Raw genomic sequence first — 27,016 nt, 5'->3', positions numbered from 1 at the left:
CGGCCCCCGCGGGCCCCGGCCTCCCGAGTCGCAGCCGCCGCCCCGCCCCCGAGAGACATGACTTCCAAGGCGCATTCCGACTGGATTCCCTACAGGTACGCGGGCGCCGGCCCCCACCTTCCCTTCAACTCGGGGCTGCGGGCCCGGCCCACCTCTTCCATCGCTGAGGGCGCGGGGCAGAGCCGAGGGCGCCGGGCCGGGGTGCCCAGCCCCTGGAACTCGGGGCCCGGGGCTGGCCGGGGACCCTGGGCCGGGGCGCGGGACAGCTGTACCCTCCCCACCTGGCCCAACACCAGGGTCGCCGGTTGGAGGCTCTGGGCCTTTCTATCCCAACTTTGGGGGGCCCTGGTGGACCGAACCCACCTGCCCTGCCCCCTCTCTCCTTATCTGCCGGGGTCGCTGGAAGGGCCAGTGTTCCCGGCCTGTGCGGGCCTTGTTGGGGCCAGCAGCGCCCTGTGGCCCTCTGGGGAGGGAGTGAGCCGTGCTTGGGCCTCGTCCTAGGCCCAGGCACGGGTCACACGCCACTAGAGCCGCGTGTGCACACCCATGCATCTGCAGGCGTGCGCCCGGAGGACGTCCACGGGTCAGTTCACACACTGAGAGCACACATTCCTGGAGACAGGCCTTCCGAACTAAAGCAGAGGCTGCTCATACATCCCCACACCCTGCACGGCTCCATACCCGCCCGCTGCTTCTGGGGCTCGCACAGGTGCGCTCCTGCCTGGCTTTGCCTCGCCGCAGCCTATATTTGGAGACCGCCTGCCACCTACTACCCACACGCAGGTACTACCCCTGTCTTTCAGGGACCCGGAAGTCCGCGTGCTGTAACTGGCTTATCCCTGGACACACACCAACTCACAGTACATGGGAACTGCCTCTCCCTGTGCACAGGAGCACCTCCGAACCCGGACGCACTCGGGGAAGCATGGCCGTCCTGAGTTCCCTAGGCTGTGCGCTGTGCCAGGGACAGCTGTGCTTTCCCGCCTGTGGAGGGCCGGGTGGGGGAGGGTCGCCGGCGCGTCACCCAGGTGCCGGCCATTCGGCATCCACTCTCCTCCGTGCTCGCCTTACCACTGGAGGGGCCGCTCATCGCCATGGCAGCGCCAGATCCTTGCCCACCCATTGGCTCTTTGGTTGCCATGGGCTACGGGGCTCTCGCCAGGCCTCCCCAGAGGCTCATGCGTGGCAGAGGGATGCCTGATGGCGAAAGTCCACTGTTCCTACAGCCCCAGGTGCACCTGCCTGGGGCGGGTGGGCACAGACCCTGGGGACCTGCCTTGTGACACAGCCTGCTCTCAGGGGGACCTGATTCCAGTCACCGACAGAGGGTAATTCTGACAGAGCTCTTCCATGAGTCTGTCCAGACGGCATCCAAAATGGAAACCAGCTGAAACCGCCTGAGGCTTGTTAAAAGCAGAGCCTTCTGCAAACGAGCCCCTGTGACCGGCCTGGGGCTTCAGGGTTCTCTTGAAAATTGCCATTGTCTCTACTTTCTGCTCCTTTGGGGGCTCCAGGGCAGGGTTTGTGGGTGCCCCTCCCACCGGCACGCACACGTCAACCCAGGCTGTCCTGCAGGCTTATGCAGACACCCCGCAGAGTCTCCTGTAGACCAGGGGACTGTGGCCGTGCTGGCACAGGAGGGCTGTCACCCCGCACAGGGCATCCCAGCAGGGGGCACACGTGCTGTCAGAGCATCCCGACCTTCTTGACACACGTGGGCTAAGCACCTTCTAGAACAGAGTGCACGGGCATCACAGAGCGTCAGTCATCTTTTCCCACCACCCAGCAGAGGTGCCTCCTGTGGGCCAGGGGGCCTGGTGCCGTGGGAATACCCATGGAGGGGCTGATGGCAGGGTGGCAGCCGCAGACTAACGCAGGGGGCCGGGAGGGGACGGGTCTGCACCTGGGGCTGTGGACCTGAGGGCCTGTGGAGGACCTGCCAGGCTGGGGGCCAGGCCAGGTCCTGGTGCAAGGCAGCCTCTCCCAGGAGCCAAAGACCAAAGCGGCCTGTGGAGTGAGTGCAGGGGTCTGCCTCAAACGGGGGAGGCGCAAGCCTGCCTCGGGGCGGGGGCCCTGGGGAGGCAGGGCTGTCTCCGCCAGGGCTCTCCTCCAGCAAATGCGCAGGCACGTCCCAGCCCAGGCCAGCCACTCCCTCATTCCTCTCCGGGGGCCACACGCTCCATCTGGAGCACAGAATCCTGCCGCCCCAGAGCCCTGCCCGAGAGCAGCTTGGCAGCCTGGGCCTTGCCCTGTCACCGTCCGGGTGTGCTGCCCCCCGCCCCTTGCTCTGTGGCAGAGCTGGTAGTTTTTTCCCCGGGGGCGGGCCGGGGTCAGAGGTTGCCAGACTGCCGTCCTGCTGGGGCCTTTCCAAGCCCGGGCCTGAGTGTGGACTCCAGCATGGGGATTGCTGGCTGAGAGCAGGACATGCAGATCGCATCCTGCTCTGACAGGGCTGCGGATTGCAATCAGAGCTGCATGCCGGCCTGACCACACAGAGAACTGGGCCAGAGATGGCCCGGCAGCGCCCCTGCAGAGGAAGGAGGGCGGCGGGCACGCGCGCACGCGCCTTGGGGTGAGGGTTCCCTCGCTTCCCAGCAGGTCGGGGCTGGAAGGTGTGGTTTGGTCTGGGAAGCCAGGTCTGTCCCTAGCCTGTCAGCTCTCCTGGCGGGGCTTCTGCTCCCTCTGCAGTGGTGGCACCTGCACTCCTGGGCCGGCTCGTTCTCTTTGGGGCAGAGGCATTGGCGCTGAGCCTCTTACGGGCAGCTGTGACTCCGTTTGTGACGGTCATGGGCTAATCTCACCCTCTGACGTACAAGGGGGCCGTTCGCTTGTGAAGCGGAACAACGGGAGTAAATTTCGCCTTTTTTCTGTTATTTCTACTCGTGATTTCTTTTTCTGCCATTCTCTTTTCCCCTGTGTTCTTGGGGGGTCATGACCCCCCCCCCCCCGTTCATGACTTGACAACCTTGAATGGGTTTGCGGGTCAGGTGTGTTGGAGGATGGGCGTGTCGCCGGCCGGGTCCCTGTCGTCAGGGCTGCGTCTGCGAGGCCCTGCAGCCGTTGCCCTGGGCCTCCCTCACCTCCGTGAACTCTGGAGGAACAGGGACCTCATCTGGAGAGCCGTCTGTGCGCCCGGCGTGACCTGGCAGGGACAGAGGCCCACAGGGACAGAGTGGTATCCCCAGGCAGCTTCGAGGACTTCCTGGCCTGAGAGGGCAAGGCCTTCCCGCCACGGCCAGAGAAGCAGGGCTGTGGGTCCAGAGGGAGACTCTCAGGCCGGGCATCCTCTGCCCGCCCTCTCAGGCCGGGCACGCTCCCTGGAGCGTCCTTGCAAACGGTCTGCCATCGCATCCCTTGGGGTCTACCCTCCTCCGGGTCCTTGTTAAGATCTGCCTTGTCACTCTGACCCTCTCAGTCGTGCCCCCCTGGGGAGGGCCTCCGGGGGACCCCCACCCCGGCCCGCGGCTTCACCGCCGGCAGCTGCGCCTCGTCCCCAGGGCTTCTGTGCACGCGCGGTTTGCGTCTTCGGGAGGTCCTCTCGCTGCCGCCCGGGGTGGAAGGAGTACGACAAACGGGGTTGACAGGTGACTCCGGGAGCAGCGAGCCTGCGGCTGGCCTCGCCCTGGTCTCTGCCCTCCTCCCGTTCGGGTCCTGGAGCCACAGGCAGGGTCCTGTGTGTGGCCTGTCCAGCACTGACCCCTGCTGCTGCCACCGCCCTCCAGCCCTCACCACCCTGGGGGTGGCTTTGACACTGACCCGTCCCCTGGGGGCCTCTGTGCACAAATCCTCAAAGCCTGTCATCAGGCTGGCGTCCCGCCCCATCCGCTCCATCCCGCCCGCGCGGGAGGACCTGGGTTGGGGGCCCACCTGTCCGAGTCGGTCACCTCCTGTTAGGTGTCCAGGGTCGGCTGAACCATCCGCCTTAGTGATCAGTTAGTACAGCTTCCTCTGTGTCTGCCTCTAAGTCTGCCGAGAGGCCTGCCTTGTGCCACGTCATCGGTACTGGAGGCCGTCTTTGACTGTGGCCTGACCCTGTTGCCAAACCCGTGACCGTCTGGCCAGGCGCCCTGCTTACACGGCTGCCTCTTTCCCACGTGGATTCTCCACCCATCCCTTCGGCTCCATGCGGAAGCCTGGCTGTCCGGTCCTCCCATCTTTGCTGATGGGCCAGCGGACTCGCACCCTGACCTGCCGGCCTGCTCGGCCTGCTCGGCCTTGCTTGGGACAGTCCTGAACTCCTAGCCTGCAGCCGGCCCTCCGTGGCCTTCCCTTGGGACCAGGGCTGCGCTGGCCCTCCTGTCATGCAAACTCTGGTCTCTTCCCCGATCTGGACGAAGGCTCCCTTCGCAGGCTGCATACTCCAGCCTTAGGGCAACGCCTCGGTGGGTTTTGGTTTGGATTGGGTTTTTTGTTTGTCTTTTCCATGTTATCTTCCCTCACGTTCCATCAGGGGTTAGACGTGGTTTCCCGTGCTTCCAGCAGGGCCCCGTTGCTCATCCACTTCAGGGTAGTAGTTTGCACCCACTAACCCCCAACCCCCGTCCATCCCACTCCCCCCGCTCCTTGGCAACCACAAGTCTGTTCTCGTGTCCATGAGTCTGTTTCTTTTCTGTAGACAGGTTCCTTTGTGCCGGGTATTGGATTCCGGATCTAAGCGACGCCCTAGGGCGCGTGTGTTTCTCTTTCTGACCGAGTGGGGGAGCCTCGGCCCCTTGCTCTTCAGAGGCACCAGCCAGGCTCCTGGTCTCTGCCCGCATGACTGCGCCTTAGGTCCCCGATGACACTTGCTTTAAGAGAGACTGGGAGGTGGGGGGCCCTGGCCATCTCCCCAACGGTTCCGAAAGGCCACGTGGGGGCTGCGTGCCCCCAGCGGTGTGGACACACGGGTGAGTTTGGGAGCCAGTGGTTGGGGTGGAGCTGCCTCATCCCAGGAGGCTGGAACTCTGGTCAGCAGCGCGGCCCCCTTTCTGGAGCTGCCCTGCCCCTCCTCTTTTGCTTCCGTATCCCAGGCAGCCACTAGGCGGCAGCAGCCACAGAGCTGGGCGTGCTGGGGGCCTGGTGCTGGACACGTTGGCAGCCAGGCCCCGGGTGGCCTTTCCTCCCCCGACGGCCCACTTCCCGGTTGCCTGAGTCCAGCAGGGGCAGCGTCCCCTGCAACTGGGCGGGGAGGAGGGCAGAGTGGGCATGAAGACGGGTCTGCCCTGACGTGGGCCTGGCTCCGAGGCCTCGGCTCAGCTTCGGGGGATGAGTGCGCACGTGGAGGGTGGGGCCTAGGAAGAGACGGGGACCTAAGGTCCTAACTGTAGGCCAAGTCCGGCTTTTCCAGCCCACGGGAAAAAGTGGCCTTGACACCTTGTTGCCACACGTGGTTCCCCTTCAGGTGTCTCTCTGGCGCCTCAGCATCAGCACGGCTGCTGAGGGGTGGCTCCCTGGGAGGGAAGGGACACTGCAGACTGGGCTTCTCCAGCCTTCGTGAGCCGGCGGCCGGTGCTCACCCGGGCCTCGGTGCTCCGGCCCCCAGCAAGGGTCAGCTGGGCGGCCCATCCATCAGTGCCGTCTCCCGTCCCAGACGCCTGGCGGGGCTGCAGCTGGCAGCCAGGGCTTGGCACGGATTCCATAATTGGAGCCCAAGTCATTAAAAAGCCATTGCTGTCCCCTCTCGTGGTTCTCGTTTAGTGCTGGCTAGAGCAGTGCGTCAGAGAGGCAGCAGGGGATGTCCCAAGGACGGGAGCTGCCGGGGAAGGGTCCGGGGGTGGGTGGGGGGACCGGGCCTGTGCGGAGGGGAGAGGAGCTGTGCTTCCACTCTCCCTGGAGACGCCCTCGTCGCTGCCACCATTTGCCGTGTGCAGGGGATGCCGTGTCATTCACAGGAACAGTCGCATGCCCCGGATACACGGTGGCCAGGTGGAACCACCGCCAGGGGAGGCTTGCCCGCACTGGGGTGGCGGTCCCCGTGCCACCTCCCGCCTCCTGCAGTACCAGGATTTAGCACCAGCCCCCTGGGTGGCCGCTGTCATCCACCTCCCCCACCCTGTGCGCCCTTCCTTCAGGCTCCGAGGTGTCCGAGTTTCTGGAATCTCTTCCGAAGCCTCACTCCGTCTGTCTTGAAGGTCACTGCCTGAGTGCTTTCTGCCTGTATCGGTCCCTGGCGACCGGTGCCTCTGCCGTCCCCGCCATCGGGAGTGGAGGCGGGGACAGGAAGAGGAAGCCGTGCTTTCACGGAGCCGTGTGGAAGGGCCGTGGCAGGAGGCCAGTGGCTGGTGGTAGGAGGACGCCCCCTCTCCCCACACGGAAGAGGACATGAAGGGGACACCGGGCAGGGAGGCTACTATTGCTGGAACCACTTTTTTTTTTGGCCATGCCGTGAGGTGGCTTGGTGTGGAATCTTAGTTCCCAGGCCAGGAGTTGAGTTGGGCTGCAGCTGTGAAAACAGCCCTGTGTCACCGGTGAGCCCTAGGACCCCCTTGTTCTTGGGCAGGGCAGTCACTGTGCCCAGTGCTTTGCAGGTGGCATTGCTAATGTGATCTGCCCTCTCGGTGAGATGCCCCGTTCCCGTGAGGTGTTGGGGCCGTGGAGGTAGCCGTCTTTGTCCTGCTCAGCCAAGCCGGGGGGCAGGGATGACACAGAAAACTGTCCCCACCCCAGTGAGCCAGGAAAGGGCCTCTCCTGCTGGCGGCAAGGGGAGCCGGCACTGCCTCGTGGAGGGATGCAGGCTCCTCTGGCCGGGCCACCAGCACATCCCTGGAGTGGCAGGCTGCCCTGCACGCGCCCAGGCACAGAGCCCGGCCAGCAGGGCTCAGTTGGATTTCAGACCCCGTTGCGCCTCTTGGCCGGGTGGCACACAGAGCCAGACTGCCACTGTCCCCCGTGTCCTGGGAGCCGCAGTCCGTGGTGGACTGTGTGTTGGCGCACGCTGACGGTGCGCTGGCCCGGCGCCCTCCAGGCAGGCCGTTGATGAAGGTGGAGAGACAGCTGGAAGAGCGGCAGCCTCTCAGGCCTGGCAGGGCTCCCGGGCATCCTGCTTGCCCTGGTGCCCTCACCCTTGTTCAGAGCTCCTGCTGCCCCCGCTGGCCTGCGACGCAGCCGTCTGTCCTGGGACACTCACCATCTCAGCCAGCCGGGGTTTTCTGAGCTGTTTCCTGTGCTCTGGGCCTGGCGGTGCCCTGCGAGGCCCGTGTGCTGCGTGGAAAAGGTGGACCGAGGCCTTGGCTGGACCCGCGTCTGTGGGGCAGTGTCTCTCCCGGGCTCCGGCAGCCAAGGGCTTGGCGAGCGGGGCTGTTCTGTGCACAGCGCCCAGCGCGGCGGGGCCCCTTGGGCACCGAGCAGCCTGCGGGCATCCGCAACGTCCTTCCCAGGTGTCAGGACAGCTGCCGGCTGCAATATGCAGTCCTCAGAGGTGGTGGCGGGGGCAGAGGTGGTGGGTGACTTCCCGTCACCCTCTGGCTGGTGCCCCCTCCCCAGCGGAAGTAGTTTGCATGAGCTGGAAGGACATCCCCAGTCACTGCTTGTCCCAGCTGGCAGGGCCACCGCTGTCAGGAGGGACAGCCTCGCCTGTCTTCGGGGGGTGTGACTCGTCTGGCTCCCTGACACGCGCGCACACTCACCCTCCTCGCCCTCGGCACGCATTCGTGGCCGCATAGGTGCTTCCACGTGTAGTCGCCCCGCATGTTCGGGCGGCTCCCGGTGCGCGTGTGCGTGTGAAACGCACCTATAGCCCCACACACACTCGCCGTGCTCGGGCACACCGGTGCAGGCACCCCCACAGGCCTGGTTCAGGGCCAGGCTCCGAACACCTAGGCCGGGCAGCCTGGGGCTTCCCGGAGCTCAAATCCTCGGGCCCCACCGCCACCCCGTGCGGCCGTCCTGACTCGGTTTCTGCAGGTTGGGCCAAGGTCTCAGGCATGTGTCTTTGCCTAGACAGAGGTGGAGTGCTTGTGCCCTGCCTTCCTGGGAGGCAGAGCCGGCCTGGGAAAGGTGACCCTGCCTGGCCCGAGACCTTAGCTGGGGACTCGAGGATTTGATGCTCGGCGGCCGCCCGCACCGCATCCGTGGCAGCTGCTGGCTGGGTCTGCCACGCCCTGCGGGACCGCCTGAGTCTCAGCCTCCCTCTCCGAGTGAGGGGCCTTGCAGTCCTCCTGAAGGGGGACGTGGGCGGTGTCAGCACCTCCGCTTGGCCGCCGGGAGAGCCCAGGTGTGCCTTGGACAGGTGCGGAGAGAGTCTGGCCCGGAAGGCCCAGCTTCCAGAAAGGCTGGGACGGAGCTGGAAGGACGGACCCTCGGGTCTGAAGCCCGGTGCTGCTGGACTTCATCGGGGCTGGCCCTGCTCACGGGCCCTGTCCCCGCCTGTATTTGCTGGGGCAAAGGCCAACTGGGGAGCCCTTGGGGCACAGGGATGGATCCCAGCAGAAGAGGAGTTTCGAAAGGGGCAGAAAGGTGGCTCATGCCTTACGCTCAAGCTCGTTCCCAGAGAGTAGCTTCAGCCTTCTTCGTCCTCCGTGTGCCCAGGAGCCCTGACGGGAGCAGTTTAAAGAACGCGGAGGTGCTGGGGTGGCACCTTGGGGGCAGGCCCTGAATACCCTTCTCTCCCTCTGCAGCGTCTTAGATGACGAGGGCAGCAACCTGAGGCAGCAGAAGCTTGACCGGCAGGTGAGTGAGGCCGGAGCCCGGCGGAGGGGCGGCGAGCACTTGCCACCCCGGGGGTGTAGGCAGGGCTCTCGGGGCAGGGGCAGGGCTGTCCTCCTTCCTGGGGTGATCTTGCCTTGAGCAGGAAGAGGGCCTGGCAGAGGCAAGCTGTCTCCTTTGCCAGCTGGGCATCAGCAGTGCCCAGGTCTCGGGCCATCTGTGGGCCAGTGGCTCGGCAGGGGTCACCACGGCTGCAGGGCTGGACGTCTCAGCTGCGATCCTGCCTGGGCAGCTGCCTGAGCTGCCCTTTGCCTGCTTCCCCGCGACCCCAAGTGTCAGGGCTCCAAGACCACGACGCTGGCATTGGCTGTGGAGCCCACTGGCCTCCGGCAGCAAGCTGAGCAAGCAGGGCCCTCTCCAGCCCTGGTCCGGGCACCTGCCCCAGGCAAGGCGCAGGCCCTCTTGGGGCTGCCGACCCTATGCCTGTTGGTGCCTCCGCAGCGGGCCCTGCTGGAGCAGAAACAGAAGAAGAAGCGCCAGGAGCCCCTGATGGTGCAGGCCAACGCCGACGGGCGGCCTCGGAGCCGGCGGGCCCGGCAGTCGGAGGAGCAGGCCCCCCTGGTGGAGTCCTACCTCAGCAGCAGTGGCAGCACCAGCTACCAAGGTACGCCCCGCCCCTGGGACAGCCTGGGACAGGCAGCCTGGGGAGTCCCTTGGGGGCTCGTCCTGCCTGGGTGCCTAGGCCGAGTATGGCTCCCAGCCTGGGTGGGCGGCTGAGGGGGCAGGTGCAAGGAGGCTGGACCTGGAGTCCCGGGGTCACAGGCTACAGCTTTATGGATCTAGGAGTTCAAAACACACTTCTGACCTGAAACATCTCACGAGAGCAGGCGGCAGCTCCTAGGAGCAGAGCAGTCTTCTGCTCCCCGCCAGCAGTCTGCCGCCCGAGAGGACTCCATCTCCACTTCCTGCCCACCCGGTGCCTCCTGTGACAGCCACCTGTTGCCTCCCCCCACCCCCCATGGCTCCCCGTACCCTCCATGTGCCTGGCTCCTGCCTGCCGGTCCCTGCGCAGAGCTGCGGAGACCAGCAGCCTCCAGGTCCCATCTTCCTGCACTCTGGTTCTCAGCAGAGTCCCCGGGCAGGGACGTCTCTGTAGCCCTTCCTGGGGCGGGTGGGGGCACTGCATCCCTGAGGCTTACCCTGGGGTGGGGCACTGCCTGTTGCAGTTGGAAGGAACCTCAGCAGCCACAGTGCTGCCCTCCTGTGGCTCCCTCGGGACCTGCAGCCTCCCCTTGGGTGCCTTAGCTCAGCTCTGGGGCTGCAGCGCTGTGTCCTGCTCCACCTGAGAGGCCCCCCCCACCACCACCACCGCCCCCGGGGATCGGGGACCTCAGCCCCGCTGCCGGCTCTGGGAAGAAGCCCACAGCTGCTCCACATAGAACTGAGCTCTGGCCACACCCTTATCTGGCAGCCTTCTCACGCTTCCTCTGTGGGCGCTCAGCAGAGAAGGCCTTGCTCGTCTGCACCGGTGGCCCAGGCCCTGCCAAGCCTGGCACCTGCCCTCCGAGGCCGCACGTGGCTCCTGGGACTTCAGGCCCTGCCAAGCCTGGCACCTGGCCCTCCGAGGCCGCACACGGCTCCTGGGACTTCAGGCCCTGCCAAGCCTGGCACCTGGCCCTCCGAGGCCGCACATGGCAGGGGAGTCTGCTCCTGGGACTTTGGGCCCTGCCAGTTTGTGCCACAGCCAGCATCTCGAGGCTTCGAGAGCGTCTGTCTGGCAGGTGCTTCTCGAGCACTGACTGTGTGCCGGGCAGGGCCAGGTCCGCAGGGGGACCGCAGCCCCTCTGAGCAGTGCACGGCTGGCATCAGGAGACAGAGCCTCTGGTTGTGCCACTGCCTGTCCCCTGCCCTCGTGGGACCGTCAGCCCGTCCCTTACCTTCTGTGGGACTCTTTCCTCCCTGCAAAGTGGAGAACATTGTGTCAGAGCTTCGGACCTTAAAGCAGCCGGGGTCTGTTCCAAGGTCCAGTCAGCTCATTGCGGAGATGCCAGGCCAGGCTGGGTGCAGGCGGCTTCTGGGGCCCAGTCTCCCCTGGCTGACCTGGGAGGTGGGGTTCCTGGAGCCCCCCGCCTGCCCTGTGCTGGCTCTTGCGTTAAGCGCAAGGGGGTGATTCTCAGAGGCGGGGGGGAGTTCGACATCGTCAGAATTGATGGTTTATGCGGTTCTGTGGTGGCTCAGCGAGTTAAGAACTCTGCTAGGATCCATGAGGACACGGGTTCAGGCTCTGGCCTTGCTCAGTGGGTTCAGGGTCCAGCATGGCTGTGGCTGTGGTGCAGGCCGGCAGCTGCAGCTCCGATTGGACCCCTAGCCTGGGAACCTCCATAAGCTGTGGTGCAGCCCTTAAAAGCGCACACATGCGCGCGCGCGCGCGCACACACACACACACACACAATATTGAGAGTTTATTACATAGAGAGTTTTCGCCCACTGGCCGTGCTCATCCCTGTTACCCCTTTCTTATATGTTTATCAGGGGCCTGTTTGTGTCAGGCTCTGGATTAGAGGCTAGGGGTCTGGAATTTGTTTTCTCAGCGACCTTAAGGTTGGGCAGGGACAGAATCGTTGTCGTAGATGTGCTTCGTGGAGGGGCGCCAGGCTGGTGAGTGGCGGCAGAGGCTGCTCCCAGGCTGGAGGCAGAGCGGGGCAGCCGGGTGAGTGGGAGCTCGTCGGAGTGGTTGGGAGGTGGGACTGTGCGAGCAGGGCTGTACAGGGCACGCGAGAGCTGGTGCGGTGGGAAGCAGGATGCCCGGAGCGAGGGGTGTGCGTCAGGCCGGGGAGGGGGGGGGCAGGCTTGCAGGAGAGCGGGGGACCCGCTGGAGGACTTGGAGCCGTCTGGGCTCGGACGTGTGGCGGGTGGGACCCCGGCTGTGGCCCTTCCGAGGCCCCTGTTGGCTGTAGCTCCTTCTGTTATCCTCCTGCCTAAGGGGCACCCCCCCAGGCCAGTGCTGGCTCCCTGGGGACTTGCCTCAGCTGTGGGCTCCTCCGGGGGCCTCTTCTGTCCCCATGCTGATCTGGCTGACCCTCGTTCTCGCCGACACTCCCCGTCCCCCCCCCCCGCCACCCCGGGCTCAGCCTTTGCTTTCGCTCTGGTTTGACTGCTCCGCTTCTTGGCTGGTCGTGGTGGCACCAGGCTGGTGACATCGCCACTTGGTGGGGTGGGCGGCGGGGCGCTGGGAAGGGTGCGGGACCTCCGGTCTCACCTTGGCGCATCTCTCTCTCTCTCTCTGTCCTGTGCTCTCTCCCGAGCAGTTCAAGAGGCCGACTCGCTGGCCGGTGTGACGCCGGGAGCCGCCCGCCCCGCGGCAGCACCAGCCTCAGCCCAGAGAGCCCGGGAGGCCGCGGCTGTGGGGGGCCAGGGCGGGGCCCCCAGGAAGGAGAAGAAGGGCAAGCACAAAGGTCGGCCTCTCCTCTGCCCCCTCGATCCTCCAGGCAGGGGCGGGGGTGGGGGCGAGGGAGGGGGGCTGGGTGCAGGCACCGGGTGGCGCCTAGGGCCTCCCTTGGCTCCTGTGCACCTGCCCGCCCAGGCTGGGCTGTGGGCACAGGCAGACCTCAGTCCCGGTCGGCCGGGAAGTGAAGCCCAGCTCGGCTGTGGCCCAGGAGGCCCCTCGTGGCCCAGCCTGAGAGCCTCCCCTCCATCCTGAGCAGCGCCCCCTGCCCTGGGGCAGCTCGGTCATCACACGGGGGTCCTGCCCTGGTTCCACCCGCTGGGCCCACAGGGCAGCCTGCTCCCTCTGCTCCTCTTTCTCCAGAAAAGCCCCCCCCCACACACCGACAGTCCCAGTGGCGCAGGCCAGAGTCCCGTCTCTGCTGGCTCGACACCCGGTCTCAGCTCCCTCGGGAGGGACTTGCAGGCCCCTGGGGGTGGCTGGACCGTGGTGTGTCAGCTGCCCGGGCTCCAGGCGAGTGGGCCAGGCCTTCTTCCCATCCTGAGGCTGACGGGCGGTGGCAGCCCCTCCCTGGGAGGCGCGGGGACGCGGCCTCGGTCTCGAGGCCCGCGGTGTGTGTGAGTCTGCGGGGAGCACCAGCGCTGGCAGATGGAGCTGGCGCGGCCACGCCAAGCGGCGCGTCTGGAGCCAGCCCTGTTCCCCTCCTGTCCTTTCGCTGTGCCCTTGTTCTGGGCGCTGGCTCCTCCCTGCCCAGGGACAGGGGTGTGTCCCCCCGGGGGGCAGCAGACCTGGGGGCGGCGGAAGAGACAGAGCCCCTTCCCCTCCTAGTCCCCCATCCCTAAGAGGCCGACAGCAGCAATTCATTTTGTCAAGTCGGTTTTGCGGATGCTGTTTTCAGAGGGTGCCCCCATTCTTCCCTCACTCCTTCCTGGACGTGAGAATCCAGGCTCTCCCCCACTTCCCGCGCCCCGCCCCACAACGGCGCTCAGGAGGGTCCATGGCCTGCAGGCACCGGCAGGCCAGCAGCACTGGCAGAAGACAAGTCTGAGGCCCGAGGCCCCGTGCAGATCCTGACTGTGGGCCAGTCGGACCACGCCCGGGACGCGGGGGAGACAGCCGCAGGTGGGGGCCCACGGCCCAGCGGGCAGGACATCTGTGCCACGATGCAGAGGAAGGGTGAGGCCCCGGGGCTACAGTGACACCCCCCAAGCTCGGTCCCAGGTTCTCAAACTCACCCTTGCTTGGGGGCACGGCCCTCTGGTGTCTGTCCCAGCCTCTCCCAGGCCCTGGTGGGGGGCTCACTTCAGAGCAGTGAGAAGCTTGGGCAGGGGCCCTGCGGAGGCTAAGGGGAGATGGGCCACAATGGCGAGAGTACTGAATCCTACCCACTAGCCCACCAGGGAACTCGCCTCAGTGTTCTCCACAGTCCAGCCCCGAGCCACCCCACCCCCGGGGCCCAGGCTCAGGAACACATGTCCTTCCCCTTTGGTTCCTTTGAAAAAGCTCCTTTTTGGCAAGACATCCCCACTCTGTCTGCAGAGCTAGGGGAGCAGGGCCAGGAGGCCGAGTGGCAGCAGGGGCTCCGCCGGCGGGGGGGTGGCAGAGGGAAGACCTGCAGTGCCCCCGCTCTGAGGCCTCGCGTCAGGGCAGTGTCCTGGAGGCAGCTTGAGGCCGGGCACGGCCTTCCAGGTGGGGACGCGTAGCCGGGCCAGGCAGGCTCTGGAGAGGACTTGGGCCTGTGCCCCAGGCTGAGTAAGGAGTTGGGCTTTCCCCAAGGAGAGTGCACAGCCTGTGCCAACCTGGGCCCGAGGCCAGAGGTGGGCACTCAGTGCACCTACGGCCTTGCCACGGGGGGAGCTGACGGCCGAGAGGAGGGCCTGGAGGCCACGCTGGGGGCCTGCACCCCGGGCGGCAGGGTGAGACCCGCCCCAGCTCACGTGTGCACCAGTGTGTCCGAGTGTGAGTGTGCGTGTGTTGGGGGCGACTGAGAGCCTGTGGCCAGCTGCCGTGTAGGTGTGCCTGTGCGACCGTCGGTGCTTCCTGCCCCTCTGCCCGGCAGGCGTCTCCGGCAGCACGAGCCTGGACGAGGAGGAGGAGGAGGACGAGAGCAGCTCCAGCTCCTCCCAGCTGAACAGCAACACCCGCCCCAGCTCCGCCACGAGCAGGAAGTCCACCAAGGTTAGCGGTTCCGGGAGCAGACGGCCGTGTCCCCCGGTGGGAGGGGAGCAGGCGGACAGTGACAGAGGGCTGGCTCTCCTGGGCCAGGAGCCTCCCAAGCGTTTCGTGTCCCCCCCCCTGCCCCCCGCTCCTCCCGCCTCCGGCTGGCCTCCCTCTCTTCAGCCAGGCCCCGAGGAGGCAGAGAGCTGGAGCCGGACAGGACGGCCTCCGAGCCCCTGCCGATGCCCCCCACCGCACCCCATCCCCAGGGGCTGCCAACATGAGGGAGTGGCTCGGAAGCGAGCAGCCCAGCCCAGGGCCAGGACGGCCGGGCCCACATCCAGGGCACCACCTGCCTCCCCGCGTCAGCACCACGTCAGGGCGGCCTGGACCCCAGACCACCAACCTCAGCTGCCCAGGCCCCTGGGGCTCAGGCTCCCGTGCCCTCCCCCGCAGGAGGCAGCCTCAGCCCCCAGCCCCACAGGCCCGGAGCCGTCGGCGGATGTCGAGGTCCAGGACCCGGAGGAGTTTGCGCTGAGGCCGGCCCCCCAGGGGGTCACAGTCAAGTGCCGCATCACGCGGGACAAGAAGGGCATGGACCGGGGCATGTACCCCACCTACTTCCTGCACCTGGACCGCGAGGACGGGAAGAAGGTGAGCCCGGCTGTGCCCGGAGGTCTGGGGGCTGCAACGGGACCAGAAGCCCACGGTCCCCGGGAGACAGAGCCTCCGCGGGGTCGGGGCGCCCCTGTGCGCACACGTGCCGAGCGAGGCTGGCCCTGGAGCCCGACCGCGTCCCGCTCTCCCAGGTGTTCCTCCTGGCGGGAAGGAAGAGAAAGAAGAGCAAAACCTCCAATTACCTCATCTCTGTGGACCCGACAGACCTGTCGCGAGGAGGGGACAGCTACATCGGGAAGCTGCGGTACCCGCCCCCCCAGGAGCCCGCGGCGGTGGGGCGGACTCTCCACAGAGGGCCAGGGTCAGGGCTCAGGTCCTCTCCCGGGGCCCCTCCATCCCTCAGGTCAACCGTAGGCCCAGATGCGTGCCGGCCTGGAGCCAGGCGGGGGGGTGGACCTGACACCCCCCCCACCGTCCCCCAGGCAGGGGACGCAGGCCCACCAAGAGGGATGTCATCGATGCCACTGACGACATGGCCCGTGGTCAGTGCCAGGGGGCGGGGCTGGGTGAGCCCTTGAGGAAAGCAGCCTGGGGGTGGGGACGGAGCTGAGCCGGGTCTCCGGAGAGGGCGGGTTTGCCGAGCAAGTGCTGGCTTTGGGGGCATAAGTCGGGCTGAGTGGCCAGGAGCTAAAGCTGGAGACGGGGCTGCGTAGGACACATCTCCGCTCTTGGCGGGCACAGAGTCCCCTCTGCGGTCCTGCCAGACGCCTCTCTGCCCACTCGCCTCCCGTGAGGGAGCCCCCCGCTCCTCCAGGGAGAGTGGAGCACTGACTGCCCCGCACTGAGCTCGGACGCTCTCTGATGAGACGCCGAGCAAGGCCAGGCCTTGCGTCCCGGATGTGCCTTCCAGGACGGGGACTCCGTGAGCAGAGCCCAGGTCTGCTCCTGACCCGGCCCGGCAGGCTTGGCGGTTCCTCACAGCATGGCCTGAGCCGTGCCCTGCCCTGCCCTGGCGCGGCAGCTGCGTGGCCCGGTACTGACGGGCCTGTCCCCCAGGTCCAACCTCATGGGCACCAAGTTCACCGTCTACGACAACGGCGTCAACCCTCAGAAGGCGACGTCGTCCGCTCTGGAGAGCGGCCCCTTGCGCCAGGAGCTGGCGGCCGTGTGCTACGTGAGTCGTGGGCTCTGGGGCTCTGGTCTCGAGGTGGACAGGACTGGCCCTCTGGCCCAGCCCAGCTGGCTCTGTGGGCAGACAAGGAGGCACAGGGGCTGCCCTCCGGAGGGCCTCTGCGGGGACAGAGCACGGCTGGCCACCTGCCTGGGGCTTGTGGGAGGCAGGCCTGACCCTCAGCAGCCCAGCCTGGAAGGGAGAGGCTCGGGCTCTTCTCGGCACAGAGCACCAGCCCTCCTGCCGGCAGCCAGGTGGCCCGTGGACCGCAAGTCCCCCTCTAGGGTCACCTCACCGAACCTTCAACCTAAGAGCTGCCTCCTGTTTTCTGTATGATGCAGAGGAGGAGATGAAAGCTGAGGGGTTGGGCCACAGCTCGTAGGAAACCAAACCGGAATAGAAACACTAGGGGTTTCTCCACCTCACTTTAACTGCGGGATTGGTGCTGTCACCCTGGGCGGCCGCCTGCGGAGGCTTAGCAGCCATAGCGGTTTTGTACGATCCGATGATGCCACCTGCTGGTCAGCTTTGGGGAGGCACCTCCAGATCCCGAGCCTACCGAGGGGTGAACAAGTGGCTGTCCTGATGGGATCTGAACCCCCCCCCCCCCCGTGGGGGAGAGAAGCTGCAAAACAGCTGTATAAACACATTAAGCATCTCCCTGATAGATGCTGAGGAGGAAGAAATCCAGCAGGGAGAGGACTGCTAATGTCCCTTTAGGAAGAATGGCAGGGTGGGCCCCCAGAGGGGACGCTGGGGGAGAGGACGGGCCCAGCCGTGCGGGTGTGGGGGTGTCGGCGGGGGGGACACAGCCCCTGCAAAGTCCAGGGCGCCTGGCGAAGAGGGCAGAGTGAGTGCAGGGAGAGGAGTGGAGCCGGGGCATGTTACCGCAGGCCTGGCAGGGGGAGGACAGAGCTCGGGCTCCTGCTGGGAAGGCAGCTCTCTGACTTAGAGGCCGCTGGCCACTGTGGGAGAACGCGATGATGCCGGCGATGGGGCCGAGGGCGGGGAGGGATGCAAGGAGCCGGGCGGAGGCCGGACCGTGGTCTCGGGAGAGGCCGGTGGTGACAGGTGGTTGAATTCTGAACGCAACTGAAGGGTGAGCTGACAGCCTCTGGTGGAGGCAGGTCTGACTTCAGGGCTAAATGAAGCGGCGGGGCGGGGGGCTGGGCGAGAAGCTCCTTCGGGCAGAGAGGAGGTTCGGGAGCCCAGTTCTGGACCTGATAAGTCATCTCCCCAGGCTCGGCAGCAGGCGAGTAGGGTCCTGGGGTGGCCAGGGCTGAGTTCTCCCTGTTTCCCAGGAAACGAACGTTCTAGGCTTCAAGGGGCCGCGGAAGATGAGCGTCATCGTCCCAGGCATGACCATGGTCCACGAGAGGGTCTCCATCCGGCCCCGCAACGTGAGCACCCCCCCCCACCCCCAGCCCGCCCGCCCCGCAACGTGAGCACCTCCCCCTCCCCAGCCCGCCCGCCCCGCGTCGGTCCCCCCCAGCCCGCCCGCCCCGCAACGTGAGCACCCCCCCACCCCCAGCCCGCCCGCCCGCAACGTGAGCACCCCCCCACCCCCAGCCCGCCCCGCGTCGGTCCCCCCCAGCCCTCCCGCCCCGCGTCGGTCCCCCCCACCCCCAACCCGCCCCGCGTCGGTCCCCCCCCAGCCCGCCTGCCCCGCCATCCCAGGCTCTGCGCGGGCCGCTCGGGCGGAGCTCTGCCGGGTTTGGAGACGCCCTGCGGGTCCAGGGCCCCAGCCCCCACCTGCCCACCCCGGGGCGGGTCCCCCCTGGGCGGTGCTGGGGCCAAGGCGTGGGCCCGCTCAGCGGAGGCTGCCCTCCCAGGAGCGCGAGACGCTGCTGGCACGCTGGCAGAGCAAGAACACCGAGAGCATCATCGAGCTGCTGAACAAGACGCCCGTCTGGAACGACGACACGCAGTCCTACGTGCTCAACTTCCACGGGCGCGTCACCCAGGCCTCGGTGAAGAACTTCCAGATCATCCACGGCAACGACCGTGAGTGTCTCTGCCCTGCCTCGTTCCTGGCCGCCGTCGCTCGGGGTTCAGCTCCCCCAGCCCTGCCCGTAGAGGTCCGAGGTTAAGGACGTGGATGACACGGCCCAGAGCAGCCGTCCAGGGCGCTCTAACCTTCGTGCCTGCAAGGCCCTGGAAGAACCTTCTCCGGGGCCCCGACCCCAGGTTCCGTGCGCTGGGTGTAGCCGCGGGGGCAGGGACACCCCTTGGAGGGACTTTGTCTCCTCTCCCCGCCACCTGCTGTCTGTGCGTGGCTGCCGCCTCGGGCACCTGTGGCCTCTCTCCTGCCCCCGCTCCCCGATTGCTCGGGGTGACGACCTGGGGGTTGACGTCTCCGCCTCTCACTTTCTCTGCCTCTGGTGACCTGTGTCTGTCCACGCCCGGCTCCAGCGGACTACATCGTGATGCAGTTTGGCCGCGTGGCTGAGGATGTGTTCACCATGGACTACAACTACCCGCTGTGCGCGCTGCAGGCCTTCGCCATTGCCCTGTCCAGCTTCGACAGCAAGCTGGCCTGCGAGTAGCGGTCGCCTCGGGCTGCTTGGAGCTGCGCGGCCTGGAGAGGAGCTGCCCGCCTGCCGAGCCCTGTACATAGGCCTCCTGCCAGATGCACTTTGGCTCTCGGCGGGCTCCTGGCCCCGGCCGTGCAGGAGCGGCTGCTGAGACAGAGGACTGGGGGGGTGGGGATGAAGGGACCAGCACCAACTTTGTGCCCCAAGGTCCGCGCCCCCCAACTCCTGGGTTAGCATCCTGCTGCTGTCACGTTTTGCCGCAGGGCGGCCTCTGCAGCCAGGGAGCAGGAGGAGGCATGGGGGGCAAGCAAACAGTGCGGGGCCGTTGTGGCCCAGCCACCCACTCAGCACGAGTCTGATGACAACGGGCCCCCTCGGGGAGGGCCGCAGTGAGTGTGTGTGAGAGCATGAGCGCGTCAGCTCAGCGGAGTGGAGGGCTCGGGGGCCCTCGTGCTGCACAGCGTCTCAGCCTGCGAGGAGGTGTGGCGGGACCTCGTCAGGGTTGCAGGGGCCCGGCTGTGGCTGCGGGAATTGGCTGCCGGTCTAGGGTTCGAGCTCGATTGCCTTTCCTAGGATTTCTGTGTACACAGAGGCGGCAGGAGGCCGGCCCCCAAGGCCGGGTGGCTTAAGAGGACGGGGCCTGGAGGACCCAGGCTCAGCACGAGGGCACGCGGAGCAGGGCCGTCCCGGAGCCCTGTCAGCTGTCCCAGGAGCTCCCTGCTGAGCTGAGCAGTCCCTACACAGACCCCTGGGGACCTGGAACCCAGCCCCGACTGCACACAGGTAGGCTTGTGCCTGTGCCCCAGCTGCCTCTCCGGGCGGCCGCGGCCGCAGCCCCTGAGGGCGTGTGCGTGGTTCTTCTCGGGGACATGGCAGGGTGGGGGAGCAGGTGAGGGCAGGATGCATGGAGGTCATCCAGAAATCGGGGCTTGTCCTGGTCACCTGGCTGGCTGGCGGCAGAGCTGGGGACTTCAGCTGCCTTGCCTGCCCGGCCCCCCCATCCCCTAAGAAACTGCTCTCCCCCGGCCATCCTGGGCCTGAGCGCAGGATCAGAGCAATGCTGAGAGGTGATGACACCGCTGCTGTGCAGCGGGAAAGGGGCAGCGCCCTGCTGCGAGCTGCCTGCTCCGGCCGGCCGTGTCTGAGCACGTGTGTGGCTCGCCTGCTCCGAGGACTTGGGCCCCCTCGCGTGTCTGTGGTTTACGCTGGCGAGGGCCCCTTGCCCAGACGGAGAGGAGGAGTCGTTCTTTACGGCCGAGCAGCAGCGGTGTTTGGAAAGAGCACACGGAGGCTGGTGTCTTGAACGTGTTGGTGGGGCTCGGATCGAGATGAGGAAGGCGGGAGCTCGGCGGGAGCTGTGTTGGCTGGTCCCTGTGTGAGCTTAGGGCAGGGTCGCCCGCACCAGGGGCACAGGTCGCGGGGCCCCTCTGGAGCCCTGGGTTTTGTTAGCGTGGTCGAGTATTTGGACGGCTCTTGGCCCGGGGCCTTTCTGAGGGGCTGGCGCCGCCCGCTTCCCCCCGAAACGGAGACGCGGTGGGGCTGCTGCCTCCGCCCGACGCCGAGAAGCGGGCTGTGGACACTGGGAGTGATGGGAACCAGGCCCTCTCTCCGCTCGAGTCCCGCTGGCTTCCTGGGTCTGTGATTTGGAGGTGGAACAGCTACTTCTGGCTCCTCGGGAGAAGGGCGGTCTTGGGGGCAGTGGGACACCCCTCCGCGGCACAGGGGACCTGTCCCCCGCTTTCTGTGCGGCTGCACAGGAGGGGGCAGGTGGATGTTTTGGTGGCTCAGCAACGCCACCCTCTGCGGGGCACAGTCGGGTCACTTCCTCGAGACCCCGCTTCACGAGGTCTGTTCCTAAGACCCCGCTTCTGCTGATGCTGGCTTTCCTTGACTGCTGGCCTCACAGCCGTGGGCCCAGAGACTCGTAAAGCTGCTGGGACCCTGGAGACCTCGTGGGCTCAGTGTCTCCCAGCTCTTGCCCTTTGCATCGTCCAGTCAGATGGGCCTGGTCAGGCTGGGGACTTTGGTGACAGAACGAGCAGGCCCCAGGCTGTGAGGTAGCTGGGCCCTCAGGCAGCTCCTCTGTAACTGCTCCTGGCTCCAACTCCTCCTGGGGCTGTACCCCCAAACCCTGTTCCCTCTGCCCCAAAGCAGCTCGACCGAGCAGTGGCGTTCCCATCCCCAACTCTTCTCCGGTTATGGCTTTTCTTTCCTTCTGGCTCCAAGGTGCTCTGGGTGTGTCTGTCCGTGTGTCTTTGTGTCTTTGGGACAAAGCGCAGTCTGAACGATCTACTGAGGTTTCCGGTTCCGAGCGTTGCTGAGGACGAGCAGGGGCGGGCTGAGGATGGCGTCGTGATCGCCTGTGCATCCCATTTCGTTCGTCCGTTTCATCTCTCGGAGCGGGAGGCACCTGGGAAAGAACCAACTCTTTCCCAAGGTTCTGATTGGGAAGTCATGGTCCAAAACATTCGTTTTTTGGTTCCTGCTCTGCATTACCTTTAGAAATTGGTGTGGCTTTGGGATGCAATGTGTGCTTTCGGGTGAGTCTGAACATATTCTAGTTGAATGTGCCTTAAAAATCCAAGACCCTAATTCAGAAGGCGCATGAAGGCCCAGGCCACGCCGAAGCCAGGAGCGTGGCAGTCACAGGCGCGAAGAGGGCCTCTGGAGCCCTCCAGGGACAGGAGAGGAACACAGCGGTGGACGCAGGCGTCTGTCTTTGCTCTGGAAGTGGCAGGCCCTCTCTCTCTGAACCAGTGTCGCGTGTATCTAGAGGCAGGTCTGACGTGGCTGAGCCACAGGGACCGCTGGGAACTAGGCTGCCCGTGCGCGCCTTGCAGCGAGGTCCGCTGGCGAGGGCGAGGCCGGGCTGGCCGTGGCCCGGCTCTGTTAGGCCAGCACAAAGCCCGTCTCCTGCAGGGCGTCCCTGCTCCCCTTGCTGCTGTGACACTGACCGGGCGCTGCCCGGCTGAGACGGCCTGCTGACTTCAGGGCACCCGGTGGCCCTCAGAGCACACTTTTCCAGGCAGCCAAACGCGTCTGCTTTCTTCGGGCGCCCAGCACTGGGGCCGACTCCCTGGCACGGCCCTGGGCTGCCCCGGGAACAGGCCGCAGACCGGGCTCTTGAAAGAGTTCCGTGGTCGCTTGTCCCTCCGTACCTCCAGTCTGCAGTTTTTCTGTCACCTCGGGATGTGGGCAGGCAGGGAGATCAGAACCCTGGGGCCAGGTTTGGTTTTTCTTCCAGCCGAGCTGCGAGGCACGTCAGCCTTACAGAAAACACCACCACGCTTAGGAAGTGTGTCATTTTGAGCAAACCACATAGTTTTTCTAGGTCTGCTTTCTCGTCTCCAAGGTGAGCAGGTTGGCCGCTGACGGCTTGCAGCAGGACTCGGGGTAAGGGAACGGATCCCGGCTCCCACCACCTGCCAGCTCCTCGCTGTGCCGTTTTTGTTTGTTTGCTAATAAAGGACATCACAGCCCTCTCCTCTGCTGTCCCCCCACCTCCCCATCAGGCTCCGGGCAGCGCGCACGATGAGGCCAGGATCCAGCGCCTCAGGGGGTGACGGGGGCCGAGCAGGGAAGGCGGGCTCTGGCCTCTCTAGTCCCTCGTTGGGTGAAACTTCCTGGGCTGGGGCGCCCCTTTAGCCAGTTTCCGAAACGCCCAGAATGTGTGTGTCAGTTTGCACAAGACTGTCTTTGCCCATTTTGGTCAGACGTTTTATTTTTGTTCAAAATTAATTATCTGGAGTTTTAGACAAACTTGCAAAACTGTGCTTTTATTAAGTGACTTTTTGAATAAACTTTGGAATTCCGGAGCAAACCTATTCCTCTAGTGGTACGTGCGAGGACGCCGGGGTCTGTCCCCAGGCCGCTCTACGGGCGTGGTGGCACCCAGTGTGGGTCGGGTACAGACCCTGTGTCAACAAATTAAACTCGAACAGTTTCAATACTGCTGTGCACTTTTTTCCCCCATAAAAGGAGAAAACGTGTCTCTTACCTAAGAGTGTCTTTCTACGCTGGCCCGAGAGCCGGGGGCGGGCAGGAGCGCGGTGCTGACGAGGCCTGTGGCCTGCGTAGAGACGGCCTTCCCTCTGCTCCTGCTGGTCAAGGTTAAGGACGCTCAGATGCACCCACGCAGGGGCCGGCACGGGCTGGAAGGACGGTCAGCACTTACTCAGCGCCCCCCGCTGTGCTCTGCCGGGCCCTCAGGACAGGCGGGAAGGGCCCCGGCGGTGCACGTGCCCTGAGCCCCAGCCCCACGCGGAGCAGCCTGTGGCGGCTCTGAAGCCAGCAGCAGAGGCGCTGCAGCTGAGCCAGAAGCGGCCGTGACAGTGAGGAGCGGGCCGGAGGGAGGAGGTCAAGGTGGACGTCCCCCAGGGACGCGGGCACCGGGTGCAGGGCCATTCCCGGCAGTCGGGAGCCCTGGAGGGTGTCAGGTGTGTCAGCCCAGCAGCGACCACCCAGCACATGCCGCACCCGGGACAGACATAACCCAGCCTTCTTGGGGGTGGGACTCCAGTCCATAAATGAGGAGACGGGGGCTGAGAGTCACCTCAGATAAAGGAGAAACGTGCCGTCTTCTCTGCATCAAAGTGGGAACGGAGAGCACGAGAGGTTACGTCCCTGTTAGAAAGATCTGGATGAAAGTGGCCGAGGCAGAGCCGGTGACACCTGATGGTCCCTCCCTGCTGGTGGCTGCAGGGGCAGGTTTGCCTTGGAACACGGACAGTCTGGGCAGAGGTGGTGAAGAGCCAGTAGTCGGAGGGCGGGTGGGTTTATTACCTGGGACTCAGGCTTCTGTGGGTCGGGAGCAGATCCTGCCTGAACTGTGGCCTGTCCTCGGCTCTGCCTCTAGGAAGTCGCCTCCTGAAAAGCAAGGCTTCCTGTCATTCTGGAGCCATGGCCAGGGTCCATGGAGGGTCCCGCTCTACACCTGTTACCTGGAGGGGTTACTGTGAACGCTCCCTCTCCCAGGGTCCCCGTCTGGACCATCAGTTGGGTGGCCCAGCTCACAGAAGGCGCCGCGCCCGCCCCTCGCTGCGTGTGGCCCGGTCTGGCTCCAGGGCTCACGCGCGGGGCCTGGGGCTAAGGAGGCGTGCTCGCTGTGCCCTTGCTCTGACCAGGAGAGGGCCTCCCAGCAGGGTCACCCCCTGACCTACCAGGCCGTTTCCGAGGCCACAACTATCTGCCCAGAGGTAAGACTGGGCTCTGCCCCAGGGCTCAAAGGTCACCGCACACCAGTGCCAGGGGACCAGTCAAGGTCACAGCCCAGACCCGTCCTGAGAAATGAAAACCCAGGAGGAAAGAGACAGCAGGCACGACACCAAAAGCCATCCCATGATCCTGGTCGTCCTGGGCTGTGTAGACAAATAGAACTGCTGTCCCTAAAGAGTGAAATAATTCTGGGAAATCCAGAGAGGACTGCCTAACCTGAAAAGATTGGGAAGCACGTCAAAAACCCTGAACTGGAAATACACAAACACATCCCCGCTGTAGAAACCCAGCAAGAGCCGTCATGAGGTCACAGGAATGATTTCCAGAGGCCAGCTTCCCCCAGAGACTAACGTTCCGCGGGAAGAGCTGGTGGCCCGACACCCTGCAACCAGCCTCGCTCTGGCGGCGCCTGCACCTGCGTTTCCGCGCCCCGCCCCGCCCCGGGCTCCTGTCGAGAGCATCCTTCCTCCTCCCAGCGCATCCCACGAGACCCGCCGCCGCCGCCGCGCAGTTTCCTGCAAGTACTTCAGGCAAAAATGATCTTTCTCTGCGCCCCTAGGCCTCCGGGCCCTATCTCGGTTACAGCACAAGACCCAGTACGGGGAAAGAAAGCGCCCGCTCACCGGGCGGTTATCAGGAGCGAGCCGGGAGTGAAGCTTTTCCACCGGTCCCGGGGGCCTCACTCAGCCCTCCCCGCTTTGACGGCCCAGCTTTAGAGGCGAGAGCGCCAGGGTTCGGGGGTTCGGGCCAGGTTCTGCAGCTGGAAGAGACGGGGATGGCGCTGTGATGGACATTTCTCTGCCTACGGAGCCTTTTAGAGCCCCCAGTTCATTTAAAAGTCAGCTCGATCAGGCTCGCACATTCCACGGCGTGTTTCATAAGGTGGGGAGCGAGCCTTCACTCCCGCTGCCTCGCTCGCAGCAGTGTCTGCGGAGCGACCAACGCGCGAGTGTGCTAAAAGGAAACAAATCCCTCCTCCAGTGAGGGGATCGGACCCTGAGGCAGAGAGCAGCCTGAGCAGGACGCCAGACCTCCCTCCTGAGTCAACCCTCACTGCGAATAAAGAGAAAGAACACGGGACATAAGTGACCCAAACAGCAAGGAGCACCTGTGTTATTTTTACCTGCAGCTCATGACATTACAGCTAGACTGCAGTTTCACACGGCTAAGAACGTTCTTTACAAGTGAATCAGTGTTGCACACAGACACACACAATGTGCGCTCTGCAGACCCCGTCTTCAGCGACCTCTCTGTGGTCATGAGCGAACGAGCACCGCGCAGCAGCAGCTGACACTTCGTCTTAATATGATCCTGGACCTGGCGACAACAGCGTGCACGCGTCTCGGTGGGATCTGAACGATCTGCCTGGCCTCCTGCGTGGGCCGGGCACCCCGGGCCTCTGACAGCCAGCCCCGCCCCCCCTGCGTAACTTCATCCCCAAGTCACCGACACTGCACAGCCGGCTGAGTCCGGGGTGGGGCGGGGGGTGTCGGCGGAAACTCCCAGGATGAGAAAGTGAATTCCCTCCTCCTTACCCGCCAGAGCACCTCCCGCCTCCAGGAGACGCGTGACAGGTGGCCGCTCGGAAACGGGGCGTTGGGTTGGGTCAGAATCCTCCAGTCCTAACGGACCTCCTACTCCATCCAGCTTTCTCAGGCGGCCCAGCCAGCCGCGCAGGGATAAAGAGCCTCCTACGTCGGGTCCCGCAGTTGCCCTGTTGGGCTGGCACGTGGTCTACAAGCTGGGTCCTCGCTTCCGTTTCCAGTCCGTTTGCTGTGAGAACAAATGTCCCCAAGGGCACGACATTCAGAAAGGACCATGTCCACGAGCGGGGCTCTTCCTGTCACCGGCACCCGGCCTGCGGAGCAGCTCATGGCAGGACTGTCACCCCGGGGCAGGCTTTCCTGAAGCCCCACCTGCCTCCAGCCTTGGCTCTGCAGGGCAAGGACCAAAGGCTCTATCTCACGCTTCCTCTGGCCGCTGAAGACCAGAGGCACAAACGTGCTTCTGGGGCTGGCAGCTCTGTTATAAGCAGAACAGGGATAAAGGGAGCGAGAGATCCAGGCAGCGGCAGAGCAAGAGCACTCTGCGCGCCTTCTCCGAAGTGCCAAGAACACACGTCTGCGTGGCCTCGTGCTCCTAAAAAGGTGCGAGCAAGGGGCTTCAGCTCAGACCGCAGAGTCTTGCCTGCTCTGGCCCCGTCACCCCCACAAACAAAACGCTGTCCTCCTGAACCCAGCAGGGCACCAACCTGCTGGAGGCCGCGGAGCAAGGCCTCCGGGACTCTGAAGCGTCACTCTTGGTGACGGTCGGTCCTCGGCACGAGGACCGCGACGTTTGTCCGCAGGTGAGGCAGGCTGGCCCGGCACGACGTGTCAGGCCTGTGCCCAGAGCTGTCCCCTCTGACACTACAGCAGAGGCAAAGCTACGCGGCGCATCACCGCCGACGGGGGAGAGGCGGGAAAGGAGTGAGGCTATCGGGAGTCCGTACTCATGTCCGCGGTGTTTACGGGGACAGCTGTGTCAGCACCAGGAGGACACAGGAGAGCCACCGCAGGGGCCTGGCCGGCGATGACACGTGGACACGGACGGGGGCGCTGGGTGCAGGGGGCGCTGGGAGCGGACGGGTCACAGGGACTGAGCAGCAGACACCCCCACTCCGGCTGCTTTCACTCCGAGCCCTGGGGGCTCCGCCTCCTCAGCGCGCCCCCCGCACAGGCCCTGGCAGCCCCGATGCCCGGCTCTTCGTGGGCGCCTTCCTCCAGCTCGCTGGGACTGTCTGCGCCGAACCCAGCGTGCTCTGCCAGGACCGCGGGGTCCTCCTGGGCAGGAAAACAGCAGGAACAGGTTTCCGGCCGGGGGCCGCCTGGGGCGGCGGCGCCGTCCTCCGGGGCTCTGGGCTTGGCTGGCATCTCCCGACCTGGGCGGCCCACCTCCTCTTCTTCCGGCAGCTCCATTCTTTCAGCGATTTCCTCGGCGGAGGGCTCCTGGGGGTCGGGGAAATCCACCAGGATGGTTTCGGGCCGACGCCTGACCCCGTCGGAAAGGTCGTGAATCGGGTAAGTCTCTTCAGGGTAACCTGGAGCAAAAACAGCACGGAGTCTTACCACAATGTCACTGCCACCTGAATGAAGTGTGAGGCTCGGGAGGCTTCTCAGACAGCAGCCGTCCCACCCCAGCAAAGATCGCAGAGCTGGCCTGACCATCGTGCCGTCCCCTGGGAAGGCTCGGGGCCAGCGGGCTGGCCCCCAGCTC

At 65.5% G+C, this 27,016-nt stretch overlaps 2 protein-coding genes across 21 annotated transcripts in view; one reads left to right on the top strand and one right to left on the bottom strand.

Annotated features, from left to right (window-relative positions):
- TUB (TUB bipartite transcription factor) lies at positions 1-22,494 on the top strand. 3 transcript variants are annotated; one of them, XM_047754098.1, is made up of 13 exons: positions 1-95; positions 559-783; positions 8,595-8,646; positions 9,124-9,286; positions 11,931-12,077; positions 13,076-13,243; positions 14,127-14,245; positions 14,681-14,878; positions 15,034-15,146; positions 15,899-16,016; positions 17,315-17,413; positions 17,846-18,017; positions 18,426-22,494. In XM_047754098.1, exons 1-13 carry the CDS (start codon positions 58-60, stop codon positions 18,557-18,559), a joined length of 1,746 nt encoding a protein of 581 aa, XP_047610054.1. In that variant the 5' UTR covers positions 1-57; the 3' UTR covers positions 18,560-22,494. The 3 variants fall into 3 exon arrangements, with proteins under 3 accessions (XP_047610054.1, XP_047610056.1, XP_047610055.1); XM_047754100.1 differs by lacking the exon at positions 559-783; XM_047754099.1 differs by lacking the exons at positions 1-95; positions 559-783; positions 8,595-8,646; positions 9,124-9,286; positions 11,931-12,077 and having other exon boundaries at positions 12,140-13,243; positions 14,127-14,878; positions 15,034-15,384; positions 18,426-18,528.
- The window catches only part of RIC3 (RIC3 acetylcholine receptor chaperone), a 61,310-nt gene continuing 49,113 nt past the window's right edge, over positions 14,820-27,016 (bottom strand). For 2 of the 18 annotated variants that reach the window (XM_047754101.1, XM_047754102.1), the window contains exon 6: positions 24,844-26,840. In XM_047754101.1, coding sequence (XP_047610057.1) covers positions 26,431-26,840 — 410 coding nt within the window. In that variant the 3' untranslated portion in view covers positions 24,844-26,430. Of the gene's footprint in view, positions 15,043-22,303; positions 23,414-24,384; positions 24,522-24,843; positions 26,841-27,016 lie in introns of those variants that run through there. The other 16 variants (XR_007130971.1, XR_007130975.1, XR_007130977.1 and 13 more) reach the window with 16 other exon arrangements.

The sequence above is a fragment of the Phacochoerus africanus genome, chromosome 11, assembly GCF_016906955.1.
Source record: "Phacochoerus africanus isolate WHEZ1 chromosome 11, ROS_Pafr_v1, whole genome shotgun sequence".
NCBI lineage: Eukaryota > Metazoa > Chordata > Mammalia > Artiodactyla > Suidae > Phacochoerus > Phacochoerus africanus.
Note: the sequence above shows the minus strand (reverse complement) of the source record. Positions and strands in the feature narration are given on the sequence as shown.

What these genes read in the sequence shown, in the direction of transcription:
- TUB (XM_047754098.1), top strand. Translation starts at nt 58, where the DNA reads ATGACTTCCAAGGCGCATTCCGACTGGATTCCCTACAG. An exon ending in ACCGCGAGGACGGGAAGAAG is followed by an intron (nt 14,879 to 15,033) that starts GTGAGCCCGGCT and finishes CCGCTCTCCCAG; the next exon opens with GTGTTCCTCCTGGCGGGAAG. An exon ending in AGCTACATCGGGAAGCTGCG is followed by an intron (nt 15,147 to 15,898) that starts GTACCCGCCCCC and finishes CCTGTCCCCCAG; the next exon opens with GTCCAACCTCATGGGCACCA.